Here is a 17,731-nt window from a genome sequence, read left to right on the forward strand (position 1 = left end):
GAAAGCAGCTTCACTATAAAAGTAGGACACAATGTAGTTTATATACAATCCTGTGTAATCAGTCTTATTTTTCCATTTTTGTAGCTTTACTATCTAATAAATGAAGGCTTTTAAAAGTGGTGCTGTGCTGAGATACCATGTAAGCAGCAGGAACGATAACCATCTCCTGCTGCTGCAATAAATTCCTTACATTTGTCTCACGTTTGGGGCTAGCCCTAGACTTTCTGGGGCCATATTCACAAGGCCCATTTCAGGCCAAGCCTCAGATTACTTGAAGTAGCAACATTAAAAATACACTTTTTTTTTTTCATCCCTCTTAAGATATATAAATATAAGAAAATACATGGCTCCCCAAATATATTTTATTTAAAAGTTACATTCAGTTCAGAAAACAAACAAACAAAACACTCTGCCATCTTCAGATAAGAATATTTTACAATAAGTTGTCCATAAGATGTCAGCCTCCTGCCATAATGCAATATTTCTACAGCTAATTACGCTGAATACAAAAACTGAAAAAGCCATGCTCAGAAAAACATGTACATAATTAAACACATAAACAACTAAACTTACTCTAGTGAGTGCAGACAACAAGTAAATTACTAAACAGAACAGCCAGCAGCATGAGCCAATGATCTGACCATGCTGCTAGAATTCACTACCTGTGCCACAACACCGGGGTTAAAGTGTCAGCAGACCCTCTAAGATTTAAAGGATCAGTTACAGTTTTGCATGTTACGGCCTTTAAATAATCCAATTTATGACCTGACAACCAGAATGAAATTCTTGTTTATTTTAAAGAGTTTTTTAAAGAGGTTAGAGCACTGGCTAGGAAATCTCACATGACAACAACCAATCAAGAAAAAGCGCCTTTCACAATAAATCAGGGAAACAGGAAGCGCACTCCTGTTTGCATTACCTGTGACTGTTCCCCCAATTTGCCTCTCTGATCCAGCCAATACATCAGGTCAACAGCACAAACCTCTTTGCTACTGTTAGCTTCTGTTCTTGTCTAAACATGGTGCAGATTGTTTCTGAGTGCATCTCCAAAACAGATCGCTCTTCCTTTTAAAGTCACTTACCATGTGCTTTAAAGTTTCATAAACCTGATGCAGAAACTCCTGGAGCTGGGGCAAGTGAAGGCACACATCCTTCTGGGATTCCAGTGTGGTGGCCTGACCCCATTCAATAGCTTTATCCAACCAATATTCAAAGTTCAGTTTGGGCACTGTAGTGTCCTGCGCCATTCCACAATCCTGAAAAAAAAAGAGGTTGTAACTCCACATCAGGCAACACTAAACAGCGCCTTCAGACCAAGAATGAAAAGGAGAAGACAGATTCCTGCTAACTTTTTTGTGCTCACATGTGAAAGGAGGTGTGGAGTTTGTCTTTGTATTTACATCTCGTAAGGGTGGCAATTTTCTTTGTAGTAGTAAGAGGGTAAAATAATAATCCCATTGTGACAAAGTAGCAAAGCGGGCACAGTAATTGGTAAATTACATTAGAATGTACCACCCAGCTGTGTCTCAGGCTTTTATTATTTGAATTTGTCATCACAAATATTTCACTCAATGAATATTTGAATAATGTGAGTGTGCATTTATTCAGAATGTTTTGCATGATAAAAAACTGAAAATGCCCATTTCAAGATAAATGAAAGCATTAAAATAAGGCTCAATTAAAACAAAAGGAGTAAGAGGTCCTTTGCTTGTTGTTAAGTTCTACATTTGTAATTGATCATTAGTTTTAAGTGCAAACAGAGTATTCTCCTTAAAGGAAACTAATAACTTCAGTATTGCAGCTCTGGTTTTGTTTTTATTATTATGCAAAGGACAGGGAAAAAAATCTGACCACATGCAGTTTTACATATAACTCCGTTCTGAATAAAAGCTGTATCATATATAATCTACATCCAATGGTGTACTTCACTGTAAAAAGTGGGTCTTTGAGAGATGAGCATTATTGTCAAGTCATAATATTAACATCTGACCAAATTGCACCAGTAAAAGACACACACACACACACACACAATCCCAACCCAACCAAAAAAAAAAAAACCCAACCAAACAAAAAACCCAAACCATAACTTTTTTTCTGCTTTGCTATTGTATTTTTCATTGGCAGAAGCACAGAGAATAGCACAGCAGGCACTACACCAACCTCAGAAAGAAACACCTCATAGGCTGAAAGAGCAAATGAGCTTTCAGCCATTCAATCATTGTTCTTTCTGTCAGGACTGTAAAGACAACCGTAAATTAACACAAATGTGGTGGCAGTTTTCAGAAATGAACTGTTGCCTGCTTGGAGACAAATTCAGACACTCATAGATTCAACAGACATCAGTGAATACTTACCTTCCTAAGCTACAGACATGGAGCTACAGACCAAAAAAACACACATGAGCTGGAGCAGCAGCCCTGCAAGTGAAGCTTGCTTCATACAAGCTAACCCGTACAATCATATCACTTACATAACATGCTAATCTAAGCCAGATACAAATCTGAAGATCATTAATAAACTTGTTTCATTTCTATGAGTAATAAGTAAATAAATACCCCATAGTGAATCACAGCTATGATTTGACTTTTGGTCCTGTCCGGCAAAAAAAAAAAATTAAGGTAAAGCTGCTGGCTTGCCAGAGTTCCACGTATATTTGTCCTAAACATGTTCAAAGTAATGCAAGCAAAGACAATGCTTTTGTGTTCTTTATTACACCCCTTTTCTACCTGTAACTCTTGCTGTCAGCAGAACTCTTAGCGGACCTGTGCAGTGCCAAGATCTTACTGATCTTCTATGAGTATCAAAAACCGGCTATGGGACTTCATCACCATAACTCGACAAAGTGACGTAGGTTAAATACCCAGCAGAAACTACCCACCAAACACTCTTATCATCCCAGGGATATAACAAAGACTTTAAGAACAAATTAAAGCCAGGAACTGAATTCACACATTTGAGTGAATTAATGAGCCCATTTGATGTTCCCAGCTAAGATTAATCCTTCTGAATAACTGAAAAATGAGTCCCCTAACAAAATGGCTCCTAAAATGCCAAGAAAATGGGAAAAAATGTAGAAGGGAAAAAACAAACAAACATACAAACAACACATAAACAAACAAACAAAAATACAGAACAACAAACACTCCAGCACTTTGGGGACAGTCACATGAGTGGATTATGAATCAACAGGGGGTCTGGGGTAAGCAAATCAAGCAGTCTTATCTCCGATCCCAGGTATCGGGATCAATATACTAATACTTCAGAACGCATAATGGCACAGACATCACAGGTGAGGATGCTCTTTAACCAAAAGTCTGAAATCCCAGCTTCGCAATAAGAAAGGTGTTTTATCTCCTTTCTTAATTACAGGTAAATAAACTGGATTGCTGGTCCAGAGAAACTCCTTAGCAACTCCTTAAATGGCCCATTGCCTTATAGGTAAAACCTGTCAAAGACTCAGATGTACATTCTTTTTTAAATACAAACAACAAAAAAACAACCTCAAAAAGGAGAACATAAGCACAAATCTTGAAAGTATCTATCCTATACACTGCTAACTGCAAGTGTGCATTTTTTACAGGTTGCCATAGCTAATTCCCTTAAGATACCTGCCCTGAGTATCTTGGATATAAGCAAAGAACTGCCCCACCAACACACCTTTCCTTCACCAGGAAAACAAAGTTGTTCTGTGCTCAGTGCTATTAAAAATATTGAATATACTGAAATGCAGTGTATTTTCCACAGTTGTCTTGTTGTACGAATGAACTTGCACCAAAAAAACCCAACTATACATTCTGGAATTGAGTCTATCTTCAGAAGGATCAGTCCTGAACTTGCTCCGTTCACATCATTTTCTGATGAAACAGAAACAGAGTTCTGTTTCTAAAAGAGAGTTCAGAAATTTTAGCAGCCATCTAATGCTCATTCACGGACAAGTTTATGGGCAAAAATGATGGAGTCGGTTTTCCATCCCACTTCTAAAGCGGATTAAGGGACAAATAAATGTATTTTTATGTGCAAATAGTTTTCTAAAACTGCTCAAAATACTATAATGTCAGAAATAAGGAGCAAGTGATCTATATGACTAAGAAAACAGGTATATATCTGTAATAAACTGTGGTACATACACTGAAAAAAAAAAATTAAATAAACCATTAATAGTGACATGAAGAACAATCTTTGTTTGCACTCTTTTTTTGGGGGAGGAAGAAAGGTTGAACACATCTGTAAAGCTTTATACAAGAACCACTCTTGCCAGTTCAAAGGTAGCAGAATTCCTTACAGCAACCGTTAGGAACTGAATGCAGATTTTCAAGAATTATCATCACTAAAATTCTGTAAGTGCTAAAAACATTTCCGTTATCTTTTTTGGGATGCAATCAATTCACATTCTTACAAAACTTATCCTGAGATCTACAGAAGAGTATATTAAAGTGACATTTCCAAGAGTTGCTGTGTTGACCATTTGCTCTTGTTTAGCATCTAGTATGTGCTTCAGTTCATCCTTGATCAAGAACACACTTAATTTAATATGCACTAATATTCTGCTGCATCACAACACTGCTTATGCCACACTAAAAGAAAACAAACAAACAAAAATAATTGTCCCAAGCACTTGTCCTATTTGCAATAGCATGATTTTTAAGCTGTACTCATGTGCTTGCTTTCTTTAGAAGCCTCCAATGAAATAGTAATTTCATTCTTTATTTTAACTATAGCATCTAGTCCCCAAAAGAGCAATTTTATTAATAAACCTTACTCTTCACTTCAACATTACTGGAAAAAAAAAAAAATTCATCTCTAAAACTGGCACAGGACATACCGTTTATTAAAAAGAAAAATATAAAACTATCAGTTAAATAAGTGTAATTTAAACATTCAGATCCCAGCAAGATATGGAACAATAAAAAGACCAGCAAATATCATAGATAATAAAGACTTGATTAATAATTTGACTTGTCATACTGTCAATATACCCTAAAGTCTCTTTCAGGTTCATTTCCACTCTCTTCAGTAAGTTGGGATGTTTTTATTTCAGCTGCCAAAGATCAAAAACTGGATCTCGTTTACGACTGTTTACCCCACAACATGAGAAATTCGGAAGCTGGATTTACTGTGAATCGCCTTAAACTCCCTTTACTTCTAGAAAGAAGGGGAGGAGTAGTGTTTAGTCCTCCTCTTTCAGAACCCCCAGTCAAACCCTCCTGGTCTTGTATTTTCAATCACAGGGAACCCTGTGGAGCTCAGGCATGATGGTTCTTGTTGTATCTCTCGGAAGCTGAAGGCAGCATTTCTAACAAGGAATGGATTAGCTTTATTCTGACAAGTGAGCTATCTGGATTAGTGTCTGAAATGTAAGACTTTAGTCCGTAACTTTTGTTAACAGCTCTAAACGCAAAGCCCTGTAGTATACCAGGGCACTCCACTTCGTGCATGAGTTACTCCTACATCCTCCTTAACACACGCGTGCAAATACCACATTGGCACAGTCTTCTTCCACACCAAGACATATGAATGCTATTCCTCTGTGACAGACAGCAAAATATTTGCAAGGGTAGAAGAGACACCAGCAAAGTCTTCAGAAAACTTCTCACAACCATCTCCTTATCTATACTCTCAAAATGAATTATTCATGCATTCAGCATGTGAAGTAGTAGAAAATGGAAGTTTGTTTTTAATCTCTAAAACTGTATGTATAAAATGTTTTTAAATAAAACTATAAAAAGAGAAAACGAAGTGAAAGCAAAGTAACTTCTTCACTATTACAAATTCTGAACTTGGGACTCAGATATAATAAAAACGGAATATGCCGTTGCTAAAACATCACAGCTCCTCAGAAAGAATTTCTGTCAATCACAGAAAATTCACTAACTTCCACAGCTTTCAAAGTCCCTAAATCTGGCTTTAGTAGATTTCAAAAAATTATTACTAAACTTTTATTACTTAGTTTGTCTTTAATCTTGTAAATTCAGCTGTTATTTTTAAATAAATAAAAGCATTTCAAGTGGAAGTATCTGTGAGATACCATTAAGGTACAATATTGCCTTATGTCACAGCATTTGAAATAAATGTGGCAAAAACTTCCACTCAAGGTACAAAGCTCTCATTTGTGTACTTTTCCTTGAACCATAGCTCCACACTCCAAATGCACACTTTCCATTACTCCATCTCCTCTCTCAGATCTTGCCCATCAGCAATCTCAGCTTGTAAGGACAAAACAAAAGATGAAAACAGTTAAAATACTTATATGACATCAGGGTCTAAAGGTCCCAAGCAGAACAGGTCACTGTTGAGCTAACAGAACACATAAACATACATTCCAAATTCCAATTTATTTTCAGGGTTGTTAACACTTACAAAAGCAGTAGAATAGTCCTTTTTTATGCATTTTATTACTCTAACAGATATTGGGAGACAAATACTAAGAATTAGGAGACTAGATATTAGGCAAGCACTTCAGTATATTATATACTCAAAAGGTATCATGATTTTGACTCCTTAGTTAATCACCCTTAGCTTGATTATGACACAGCATGATTGATACCAGAAGACTAATAACTTACTGTTGCAATCTTTCAAAGATTATGATAATCACATCACAAATTTACTATCTAATGCATGATATTTTGAGGTCATCCGAAAAGAAAAGAAGTAGCAGTTATCCAGAACATACATACTATTTTCTCATTTATTATTTCACTACATAAAATGTCTATTAGATTCTTTCACCTTATTCCCACAAGTATATTTTTATTCTTCACCTTGACAACTCTACCTTTACTTGGCAAGAACAAAAGGAAAATGTAATACATATTTAAGTAGTAAGATCAAACATTATTTATTTCCAACTTTAAAGAAAATCTATTACTAGCCCCCTCAAAATAAATTCAGAAAAAGTTTATTAGGAAAAAAGTGAGTAATTTTTTAGAAACATCAGAAAAGCCCAAGAGTAAAGACTATTTAAAATTAAAAATGCATATAATTTATTCCTGTCATTGTATTTTTCACAGTGTCCCTTTTTGAGAAATTAGGTTCACAGGCTGGTTTATAGGTTGGTATTAAGTCTAATCGACACTCACTGGCAGTCCAGCAGTCAAGAATAATCTAGATAACAATTTCCATCTTGATTCTGAAGAGTGCTCTTACGTACAGTGTTGATTAGTGTTGATTTTTTCTTTAATAACTTTTGGGAGAAGAGCAAGTTTGCTTATTCCTCTGTGTGCCTACATCCATAGATACTTTGCAGCAAGAACAAACCACTATTACAGAAAAGTGCCTGTTTATATGAAGACTTTCTGAACTGAAACAAATGGCATGCAAATACATCATCCTTTGAAACTAACACTGAAGAACAGAGTTTTCTCAAAAGAAAGGAACGAGCACCAGCTAAGCAACATGCAAAATCTGGTAAACTAAATAGCTATCAAGCTGATGGTTGGCATTATCATTCAACATTTAGACTAATAATTCTCCTAGGGAAAATAATTAACTCCTCTCTTTCGCTCCTCTATTTGTTTCCTGTGTTTTCTCTGATAATTACTATTTTAACAGTTGTCAGATCTGCATTCTGAATTACATTATCAGGTCTCACTGGAAAAAGAGACAAGTTTTGATCTTTAAGGGACTGTGACCACTAGCAAGGCTACTTCTGTGGACAGCCTAAGTATTAAACCTCTAGCAGAGGCTTAATCTCAGTACTACTGCAAACAGCGAAATTATGTTTCCAGTTGTGTTCTGTTGCCCTGCAGGACTGAAGAAGACTCAAAGCCCTGAGGAAGCATGCAGTGCTGAGTTACATACAAGATCTCCCTTTCTGAAACACTGAAAACATTACATCTCCTCTCCACAACAGGACTATCTGATTATAAAAGAGCCTCCTCCTTCTCGTTCATCAGGCTATAAGCTTCATGAACAAAAAATTATTTATGAGCTTCCCTGATAATACCAACCACTTCACACAAAAATTGATTTGAAAACTTTCTGATTCCAATGGCAGGCTTATCATGCAGCAGATCTTCCTTCTGACCTCATTTCAAGAGGCTAAGAATAAAACTTTCTTTAATGGGAAAGGCAGAAATAATATCTCAGCATATCCATCTAATTCTTATCTTTTATCCAAGGAAACAGTAAAAGATAAGAAAGACATTTAGGAGCAATATCAGTAATTTTTGTAGATGTTATTTGTTAACTTTCCATAATGAATCTTAACAGGACAACAAGGCAATTAATTATCACTTCCATACAGAAAAGATGTCATCACCAGCCTACGGAATGGATTAGTATGTTTTTAGGCACAAACTGAATACAAAGTCTGATCAGAAGCCACTGGATGTCATTCCTGCAGGAAATACACCAACCTATTACGACTCCAACACCACAAGCATTTTTTTTAAAGCTAAATTTAAGATGATAAAACAGACAATGGGGTAAAGTACCTTTCTACCTCTAGCAGAAGGCTCCATACAATGTCCTAATTTAAAAGAATTTCAATGTCAGAACTAGTTAGATCAGAACACAGCAATGCCCACATAAAGCAGGGCATCAGATGCTTGTACAAAATGGAAATTTGTTTCAAGGCAATAAAGCAAATCCCAAACTTGACCAGTGCACGCTGATGTTAAGCAGACCAACATGGCCTTCTGAAACACAAGCCAGACTTATAGAAAGTGGGGGCTTCTAGCTTACCCTTTCACTCCTTGCTTGTTCTTCCATATCTGAAGTGCTTAACTCTCATCACTACCACAGTGACCTACCACAGAAAGGTAGCAACAATATATGACAAAATATAGAAACGACATACTGTGCATGGTAAATGGAAGCACAAACAAGTACACACCTTCATCATCTTCTAGAAATCAAAAGGTGAAGCACATCTCATCACCTTTCAATATCCTTCCTCAGTAAGACAAAAGAATGAAATTCTGATTCTGTTTACATCAGCAGCAAAATTTTTGTTAGTCTCAATGGAGCCTGAATTTCACATGATGCCTTCAAAACACTGAGAAGTTTATCCACATAAGAGCTCACCAAGTCACTGTATCAGAGATGTTAGACCTATCAGCAAAAATGGCAAATTCTTGTTGGATGTAATTTATTGTTTGTACCCCTTTTCCTATACCAAATCTGCCAGCTATCACATCCCTCAGTATTTTGTGAGCTATCTGATGCAAACTCCTACTGTTAAGTTTTCATTACCCTCTTCCGGCAAATTTTATGCTCTAGCTATATAGCTTCATGTAAGCCAAAGCAAAGAAGTAAACGAATCATAATTAGCTAGACACAGAGTAATTTCTGTACCAACTTGCACTTTCTCAGTCAAACTTTCTCACCTGGCTATTACTGTCTCCTGCAGCTTAAATCCACTATTAGATGTTTTTACTGTAACTTCATATGCCTAAAAGGCTTTCTTCAACCTCTTCTCTACAGAGCAACACTTCTTGAGAAAAAAACTGATCTGGGGGTGCTGGTTGGCAGCAGCTCAGTACCAGTCAGTGTGTGCCCTGGCAGCCTGGAGGGCAAACTGCATCCTGGGGGCATCAAACACAGTGTAACCGGCCTGTCAAAACAGGTCATTATCCTGGTGTTTTCAGCATTGGTGCAGCCTCACATTGAGAACTGTGTGCAGTTCTGCGCCACACAATTTTAAATGGATGTGAAGGTCCTTAAGGACGGGAACAAAGCTGGTGGAAGGCCTGGCAGGCATGAACTGTGAGGAGCGCGGAGGCCTTTGGGCTTGTCTAGTTTGGAGAAAAGGCAGCTGAGGGACAATCTCATTGCTCTCCACAGCTTCCTGAGGAGGAGACGTGGAGAAGGAGGTGCTGAGCTCTTCTCCCTGGGATCCAGTGACAGGATGTGTGGGAAGGGCTCAAAGCTGTGCCGGGGGAGTTACACTGGACATGAGGAAGCATTTCCTTACATACAGGGTGCTCAAACACTGGAACAGGCTTCCTAGAGAGGTGGGTGACGTCCCAAAATATTCTGTTCATTCTGTTCTCTTTATAAACAAAACCAATCATCTAAGCTTCCACATCAACAAACCTCCTCTCTAATTAACTTGTGTTTGTATACTGCTTGAGTGGAATACAATGAAATATTTCCTTAAAATTCAGTTCCTCTGAAAAAAAAACTAGAGATGAATTCAAAGTTACACCATTAAATAAACAGCATTCCTTCCTTTCGAGAATTAACATACTTTGAGCTACCAGTGAGGGGGGGTTGCATATACACTGAAACCTCCTTTTTTTTTTGCTTTTTAGATGTTTCACTTTAAGTCCTGCAATTAACACATATGCAGTAATTCCCTAGTTTCCAAGCATAAGTAGAACATACATTAGCTTGTACACACCAAGTTAGAACACTAGTTGTCTCTTCAGAGAAGTCATATTTGACCTGTAATGTAAAAGAAAACTATATTCCTTAGTATTAGTATACCAGCATTCACTTCTGCCTGTACATATTAAACCTAAAAGGAGGCAGGGGGAGGGAGATGACGACAGGGACATAATCTATTTAGACACAGAGAAAAACAACTAGCCTTTCTTCAATTAAACTGTAAGTTCACACTAAAGGGCTTCATATTAGCAATATTTATGCCTCTTTATATTAGCAATAATTATGCTTATTTAGTAAGCCATACAACTCTGCTAAGTTCAAGCTTTACCTGACTTACAGAGATATAAGACGACACGTGGTCCAAACTCTATCGCAAGTACTTGAACAACAGTTGAAATACTGCCTATGGTTTTGATATCCAGAGTTATTCATACAGTGTATAGAGTGATCTTGCTTACACTAAGTGAATTCCTTTTCTCCAAAAATCTCTAGAACTGTTTTTTCTAAGAACTTCTAATATTTACTACAGTAATGAAGCATATGCCTTGCATTGAAACTCTTCAGCTCCACAGAGTTAAAGCTTTCCTACGTAAGTGTAAGGAAAGAGAAAATTACTTATTCAAAGTCAGTGAGGAAACAAATGACAGAAAGAGATAAAAGACACAAATCTCATATGTTGTAGCCCATTAGACGACACTGCTTCTCACCAATTTCCTCAAAGATAATACATTATTCCACCTAAGCTTCTCAAACATGACACAACGGTTTGTGCAATAGTGAAGGGCCATATTCCACTAAAAAGAAAATGAACACACAACAATCATGGAAAAACATCTTCTTTCCAGTTTTTACCACAGAAACTTACTTTCATATGAACTCTAGTGACAGCATAAGTGTAAGTAAAAATCACACATATTTATTCTAACATAGATGACGCTACTGAAATTCTGTGAAAAGCATTCACACAGTCCACTTACAATGAAAGAAAGTTTGCGAATACAAGAATGCATTCTTCTTTGCCATTAAAAAAACCTTACCTAAGAGTCTCATACTTTTCTGCCCTCCCTCCCTGACCAGTCACACCCAGAAATAGCCACAGAATAAAATCTTCTGAATAAAGATGTATTTATGGGACTAAGTACATCTGACAGAAAAAGAAAAGGGTATTCTTCAGAAGATTAAAAATAACTTAATGACATCCACATCAACATCTGCACCTCTTTGTTGTACATTATTTTAACAGAGTTCCACAGACACTTGTCCCTGGAGTCATGCTATTCACAGGCACTGAATCAGGCTATTCATTCTTCGCAAACAAGAAGATGTAAGTTTCCTCAGACACATTTAGAGCAAAGACTTTCAGTGATTCACTCAGTCAAAATCATATTGCAGCAACAATCAGCTATATGGGCATTCAGACTGCAGACAGAGTAGTGACATTCAAAGTGATGAGGCATTGATCTGGGGAATTCTCAGTTACTCTTGCATATTCTACATGTGTGTACTTTTCAATCTGCTAATAGTGGATCCTGTTACCTGCCAGTAAGATTTTTGTCACATCTGTTCATGAAAAACTCACAATTTAGCAACATCACCCTTTATGTGAAATTAAAGCTATATAATTATGGTATTCTGTGGGGAGTTCCCTATGAATTTGGGTCAGTTGATGATAGATGAAAACTTCTAATGTACAACATAGGAAAAAAATATTAGTTAGTGATATGTCTCTTGGCTTCTACTCCTTGGACACTCATATATGTCAATTTAGTTGTATATTACGATACTTTATTACAGTCACTGTTTGGAGTATTTCAATACTGTCACATAGTTAATCAAGATTTATAAAATAAACATGTCTAGTGAATCTACTAGTAGGGAGGAAGGACAGCTTTGCAGTTTGGCTCAAGGAGTCAGAAGCCTAAGAGTCCGACTCTCACTTCTGACACACCTCACACACAACACTAAAGAAATCATTTCAGTTTCCAAGGCCTGTTCTGCTTCACCTCTACAGGAGCCTGATTTGTGCTGATCTGATTTTAAAGTTTAAGAGTACAGTCTACTTTTTTCCCTTTTTTTTTTTTTTACATCAAACTAAAAATACATGTTTGATAACATCAGATTTGCTACATTTGTGAGCAAAAATAACTTACTGCTCTCAAAGATTTATGAAGTATCGTGTGCTGCAGTAGCCTCCTAGACTTTATTTCACCATTATTACCATAACTAACTGATGCTGTGCAGATTACATTTGAGCAAGCCATCTGTCTTTAGATTGTGTCCAATAGTATCAGTATAATTCACAACTAGTAAGTTTACAAAATATAACTCATGGCATTGCTTACCTATAGAATTTCTATTAAAAGTTAAAAATGAGTGCAGAATTTCTGTGCCAGAACTCTGCAACCATATTCAAGATTAACAGTTAAAAAGATCAATATGAGAAGCCTCTGGCAAATATCATCTGACATGAGTCCATGCTTTACTATTACACGGTTTGAGTAAAAACACTCTTGAAAAGATGTTAACGGAGTTGTAACTAAAAACTCCCAAATGCAGAAGATTTTAATTTTGTTAAATTAATATAGATTTCTCTTTGTGACTTATCAATAATTTGTTTAATTAGTTTATGACTGATATAACACTAATAAAAAGTATTTTGTATTAGGGCTACAGTGTTCAACCCCAAATCATCACACACCACTTGTCATAGCCATCTAAAATCAGTATCATTTCTACAGTGAACTGCATAACTAAGTCTTACTAATTTTTAAATATTTTTGCAATACCACAAAGTTATTTGCCCTCACCAAGGAGAAAATATTTAACATATTCTACATTTCTATAACTTACAAAGTAGGCTAACTACCTGTTCCTACCATGGTCTCAGAAGTTGGTGGGATGTGCCACCAATTTTCAAGACACAAAAGTTTTTTTAATTCCAAGGCTACGTGAAGGAAAACAGATTTTTCATCGGCATTACCACTGTCAGAACTCTAGCAACCTTGATAATAATGACAGTCATTTATGATAATATTAACCAGAAAATCTGGTGTGGGAATACCCTTCTTAGTGAAAGTTGTTTAATTCAAGATTCAAATTGATTTTTGGGAGCTGTTCTACTGTTATACATGAGATCTTTAGAACCCAGCATATATATGTGCATTTTTGGATCAGGCTGGCAGAAAATACATTGTACTAATAAAAATTTTAAAATTTGATAAATCAAAGACTGAAGATTTTTATTTGTGATTAATCTCATGCAATATATGTATCTTCCTGTAAATGTGAAAAACTATTCCATATATATTAAAGGACTCTCAACATTTTCTGAATTATTGCTTCAAGCAAAAATTATTTCACCCACCCTTCACAAGAGCCTTCACCCATCTTTTGAAAGATATCTTTGTAAACATCAGCACTTTCACAATTCTAGGTCAGTATACTGCAACATATGGCTTGGGCAAAAAGAAATAAAAGGAATTACGGTTTAAAAGCACACTGAGTGCACAAGGCTGCTTCATTAACTGAACTGTGTCTAGTACCTTCTTTGTTGCTTTAACTCTCCATAACATCACTCTTAAAACCTCATCTCCACTGGCGTCCCTTATGACACTTTCACCCATGGCATCCTGTGGTTAATTTAACGCACATACCACCCAGCTGGCCATTGTGCATGCGCTGACTAGATGGAGAACTACTGCCAAACATCATGTGGAACAACAGTCTGTCTCAAAATGTATTGGAATATAATTGTTTTCAAACCCCCATCCTGCTTCCAAACTTAGTTAAAATTGGTTAACATGTTCAGTTCTTAGTGGCCAAAGACATAAAGACGTGGAATCACAGAGATCTCATTTTCCAAAGATACCGAGATAAAAACCACAGAAATGCCTGCAAGTGAAAAGATAACCTTCCAGTTCTGCTCCATACTCATACTTCCCCACTGCCATGTTTTCTAAAGACAAGTTTCCACTGAGGGGCAATTTCAGCAGCGTTTATATTGTCATTGCAAACCAACCACTGGAGAACAACCATCATAAGCCTTCGGCAGGTCGGCTTCTGCCCAAGAGATGGCAGTCGTGAACAAACATCCACGGGGAGAGGAGGCGGCAGACTCCCCAACAGGGAGGAAAAACGATGAACAAGAGGGCTTTCCAGCAGCACCAAACCTCCACAGACAGAAGATTTTCATAGGCTTGTCAGTAGCTCACAATATACTCTAATAAATATCTCAACCTCTGTTTCAGGTATCACATGATGATGAATTGTGATGACACAATTTTTGAAATGAGCAAAGAAGGGAAGCTGGACATGAAACCAAATAACAAAGCAAATAAGCCATGTACCTCAGAGAATAAATTTAATGTTTCTCGGTTTAACGGCCGCAAACAAGAAAGCTTTGCCTTTACAAAAAAGGTTCATAGAATTTGCACTGGGGGTGGAGGGAGGGAGAGGGGAAGCAAGATTCACATCCTTATAATTACATGTTGAAAAAAATTCCAAATTCTCAAGATCCTGCTTTTTTCAAACTTCTCCCAACACTTACAAGGCATTAGTCTTCCTTAATCTTTCGTTTGAATAAAAGGCCAGCTATACTATCTGACAGTATTCTGTAAAAGCATACTATTCTGGAGTTCCTCGACCAGAGCAGATGTCTGTGAGTGTCAGATTGCACAGTACAAAAGTTGGTGTACTGCTAAATCAGAAACAAAGCCGTAAACCTTTTACTCCATCTCTCTGTAAACTATTTAGGCAGGTATCTATGTATTATAGTTGCACTTACCATGTACATGAATCACAAAATAACATTTTATTGCTCAGTTTCCAAAGTTCCTTCAACAAAGGGGAATAGCAAGATGCAGACAGCGCAGATAGGGAAGTCTCTCTCTTTTCAAAATGTTTTCAGTACCAGATGATACTGACCAAGTGATAGCTGTTAACCGGAACATGCATGCGGCCCCACATATTACCACAAGCCATTCCAGTGCTTCACCAGTGTATCAAGACCCATTTCTACTATGAAGCTACAAAGTTAGCAGCCTAGAAGGTGCAGAAGCAACCTAGGTGTAAAAGATCCCACCTTCTTCCCCAGAGCCTTCACTGTGTGGAAGGAGAAAAAAAAACAACTAAGACTGGGTTGTTCAAAACACCACTCCCAGAGTATGGAGGTACCTCCATGTGCAAACAATAAAAAGACTGGTGACAGAGATACCTTAAATCAATCATTTGCAGTAGTTAGGGGAGTTACTCAGTACAAGTACCATTTAGTATCCTTTCTGTGGCATTCTAAGCATAATATCCTTTGCAGGCAGGTGTCTCCTTTTTAGAAACAAAACAGGGATTACTTTATTAATATTTCCAAGGAACGTAATAGTTCAGGTGTTTGCCTTCCCCTCTCCCTTCATCTCCAGAAACAGGCATTTCTTCAAAATCTTACCTTTAGCCCTATTCAGCAGAAAATAGCTAGGTTAAATTTCCCTCCTGTCTATCAATGTATTCAAAACCTTACCTCCCAAGAAAACCAACCTGTTTTCAGTGGAACTAACTATTCTGAAGTCCTTTGCCAAAATTTCACTGAAAGACTGCGCCTAAAAAATTTGACAACGTTTTTTGCTATGCTGTAAGAAGTTAGGCCCCTTTAGGAGAGTAGGGATCTGAACTCGATGATCCTTGTGGGTCCCTTCCAACTCGAGATATGCTATGGTTCTATAGTTCCATGATCTTTGACAGCCCACAGCCTAACCAGCATTCTCACTAAAAAGCTGAACGCTTTTTTTGGAGAAGCGTAGCACAAACCCCTTTCCCCTGCAGGCGCACCGAACCAGGGCCTCACATCGCGGCAGCAGCAACGGGGGAAGCGGGGGCAGCCCCGGGTGGGGACGCTCGGTGCGCAGCGCACGGGATGTACAACGGAGCGCAGCGCCGGCCTCCGCGCCACAGCCGCGTTCCTCCGGCAGAGCGGAACGCTCGGTGCCGACGCAGGGTCCCCCCTGGCCGGTTCCCCGCCGCCAGCTCCCGCGGCGCAGGGCAGTGGGCCCTCGCTGCCCTCCGCACAGCCCCCGGCCCGCTCCAGCGCAGCCACGCGTGCGCGGGTCCCCTTGCCCGCGCCCCCTCCGCTCCGCCTCGACGGGGCGTCCGCGGCCACCGAGACGAGCCCGGCGGGCGCGGATCGGGCGGGGAACGCCGCTCCCCTTTCAGCGAGCAGAAAGGGCCCCCGCCGCCGCGGAGTTGGCGGCCGGCCCGGAGCTCATGGCTCTGCGCGGAAGGGTGGGAGGAACCGCGCACAGACCCCTCACCCCCCGCCGCTGAACCGGCTCCCGGCCTCGGCTCCGCCCCCTCGCCAGCGCCTTACCCCGCGGCCCGGCTCGCGCCGCCGGTTTGGAATTTTCGCGCGCTCTGCCCCTGCGTGCGCCGTGCGCCTGCGCGGGGGCGGGGCGGGGCCGCTCCCCGCAGTCCTCCGCGCCGCCCGTTTTTCTCCTCCCCGCTCTTCCCCCTCCGCTCCATCCCGTTCCGCTCCTCCGGGTCCGGCCCCACACGCTTCCGGCTTCAAACGGGGAGGGGGGCAGTGTGAGCTTGGTTTGACACAAAAGGTCTGTGCGTCTTCGCGGCCGGTGACCTCTAAGGGCTCCTAAGTGACTGGGAACCAAGATTCTCGTGTCACCTGTGTAGGAAACAATTATTTTGCAAATATAACAGGCTCAGGCAGGATCTCTCAGCAAAGCGATTTTTCCTAGTAACGATATTGCAACACTGGGTGTTCTACCTAAAGACAGGCACACGTAATAGGGCAAAAATCCCCTGCTTATATCCCCCCCAAGTCCCAGCCGCAATTTCCCTCCGCTGTTCCCCTTTGGTTGGGTACTTCAGGGTTTACAGACTACCAAGATGCTTACACTACCCTTCCCCTTATCGATCTATTCAAAATATGCATTCCTGGTACTTTGGCTACCTTTCCTTCTAAATTAACTTGTAAATATCAGTATGTATACAGGTATCAGTGTATATCCCGGGAAAAGACCATGTTTTACATTAATGATTCACAGTCCAATGTCTCTCAGTCATTCCTCCCTGCTGGAGTCAGGCACCAGATCCTCAGTTATGTAAAAACAACAGTTCTTCGTTAAATGTTCCTTACACCTGCGTACCTGAAGTTGTGCCAGGTGAAGCAGAGCGAGATAGTCAAAGCCAGTTTTGATCCTCTTGTACAATGGAGGTAACAACTCCACAGGGAAATAAAAATGACAGGGTTGTTATGCCCCCAGTGAGTGTTGTGGTGAGTCTGCCACGGACAGTTTGGTTACGGTGGCCAGGTGAAGGTACTTGCCCATGACTCACCATGAATGAATAAATCCTTTGGGTTTTTACTCTTTTGGTAAGACTAAGTGCAAAACTTGTTAAA

The 17,731-nt window shown here is 39.1% G+C and overlaps 1 protein-coding gene across 3 annotated transcripts in view; it reads right to left on the bottom strand.

Annotated features, from left to right (window-relative positions):
* FANCC (FA complementation group C) overlaps positions 1 to 16,788 on the bottom strand; it is an 83,375-nt gene extending 66,587 nt beyond the window's left edge. The window contains exons 1-2 of one of the 3 annotated variants that reach the window (XM_082075736.1): positions 16,129 to 16,147; positions 1,083 to 1,256 (exon numbers count right to left, since the gene is read on the bottom strand). In XM_082075736.1, coding sequence (XP_081931862.1) covers positions 1,083 to 1,247 — 165 coding nt within the window. In that variant the 5' untranslated portion in view covers positions 1,248 to 1,256; positions 16,129 to 16,147. Of the gene's footprint in view, positions 1 to 1,082; positions 1,257 to 15,593; positions 15,640 to 16,128; positions 16,148 to 16,684 lie in introns of those variants that run through there. The other 2 variants (XM_082075734.1, XM_082075735.1) reach the window with 2 other exon arrangements.
* Between the last annotated feature and the right edge of the window lie 943 nt (positions 16,789 to 17,731).

The sequence above is a fragment of the Streptopelia decaocto genome, assembly GCF_964273445.1.
Source record: "Streptopelia decaocto genome assembly, chromosome: Z".
In the NCBI taxonomy this organism is placed as follows: domain Eukaryota; kingdom Metazoa; phylum Chordata; class Aves; order Columbiformes; family Columbidae; genus Streptopelia; species Streptopelia decaocto.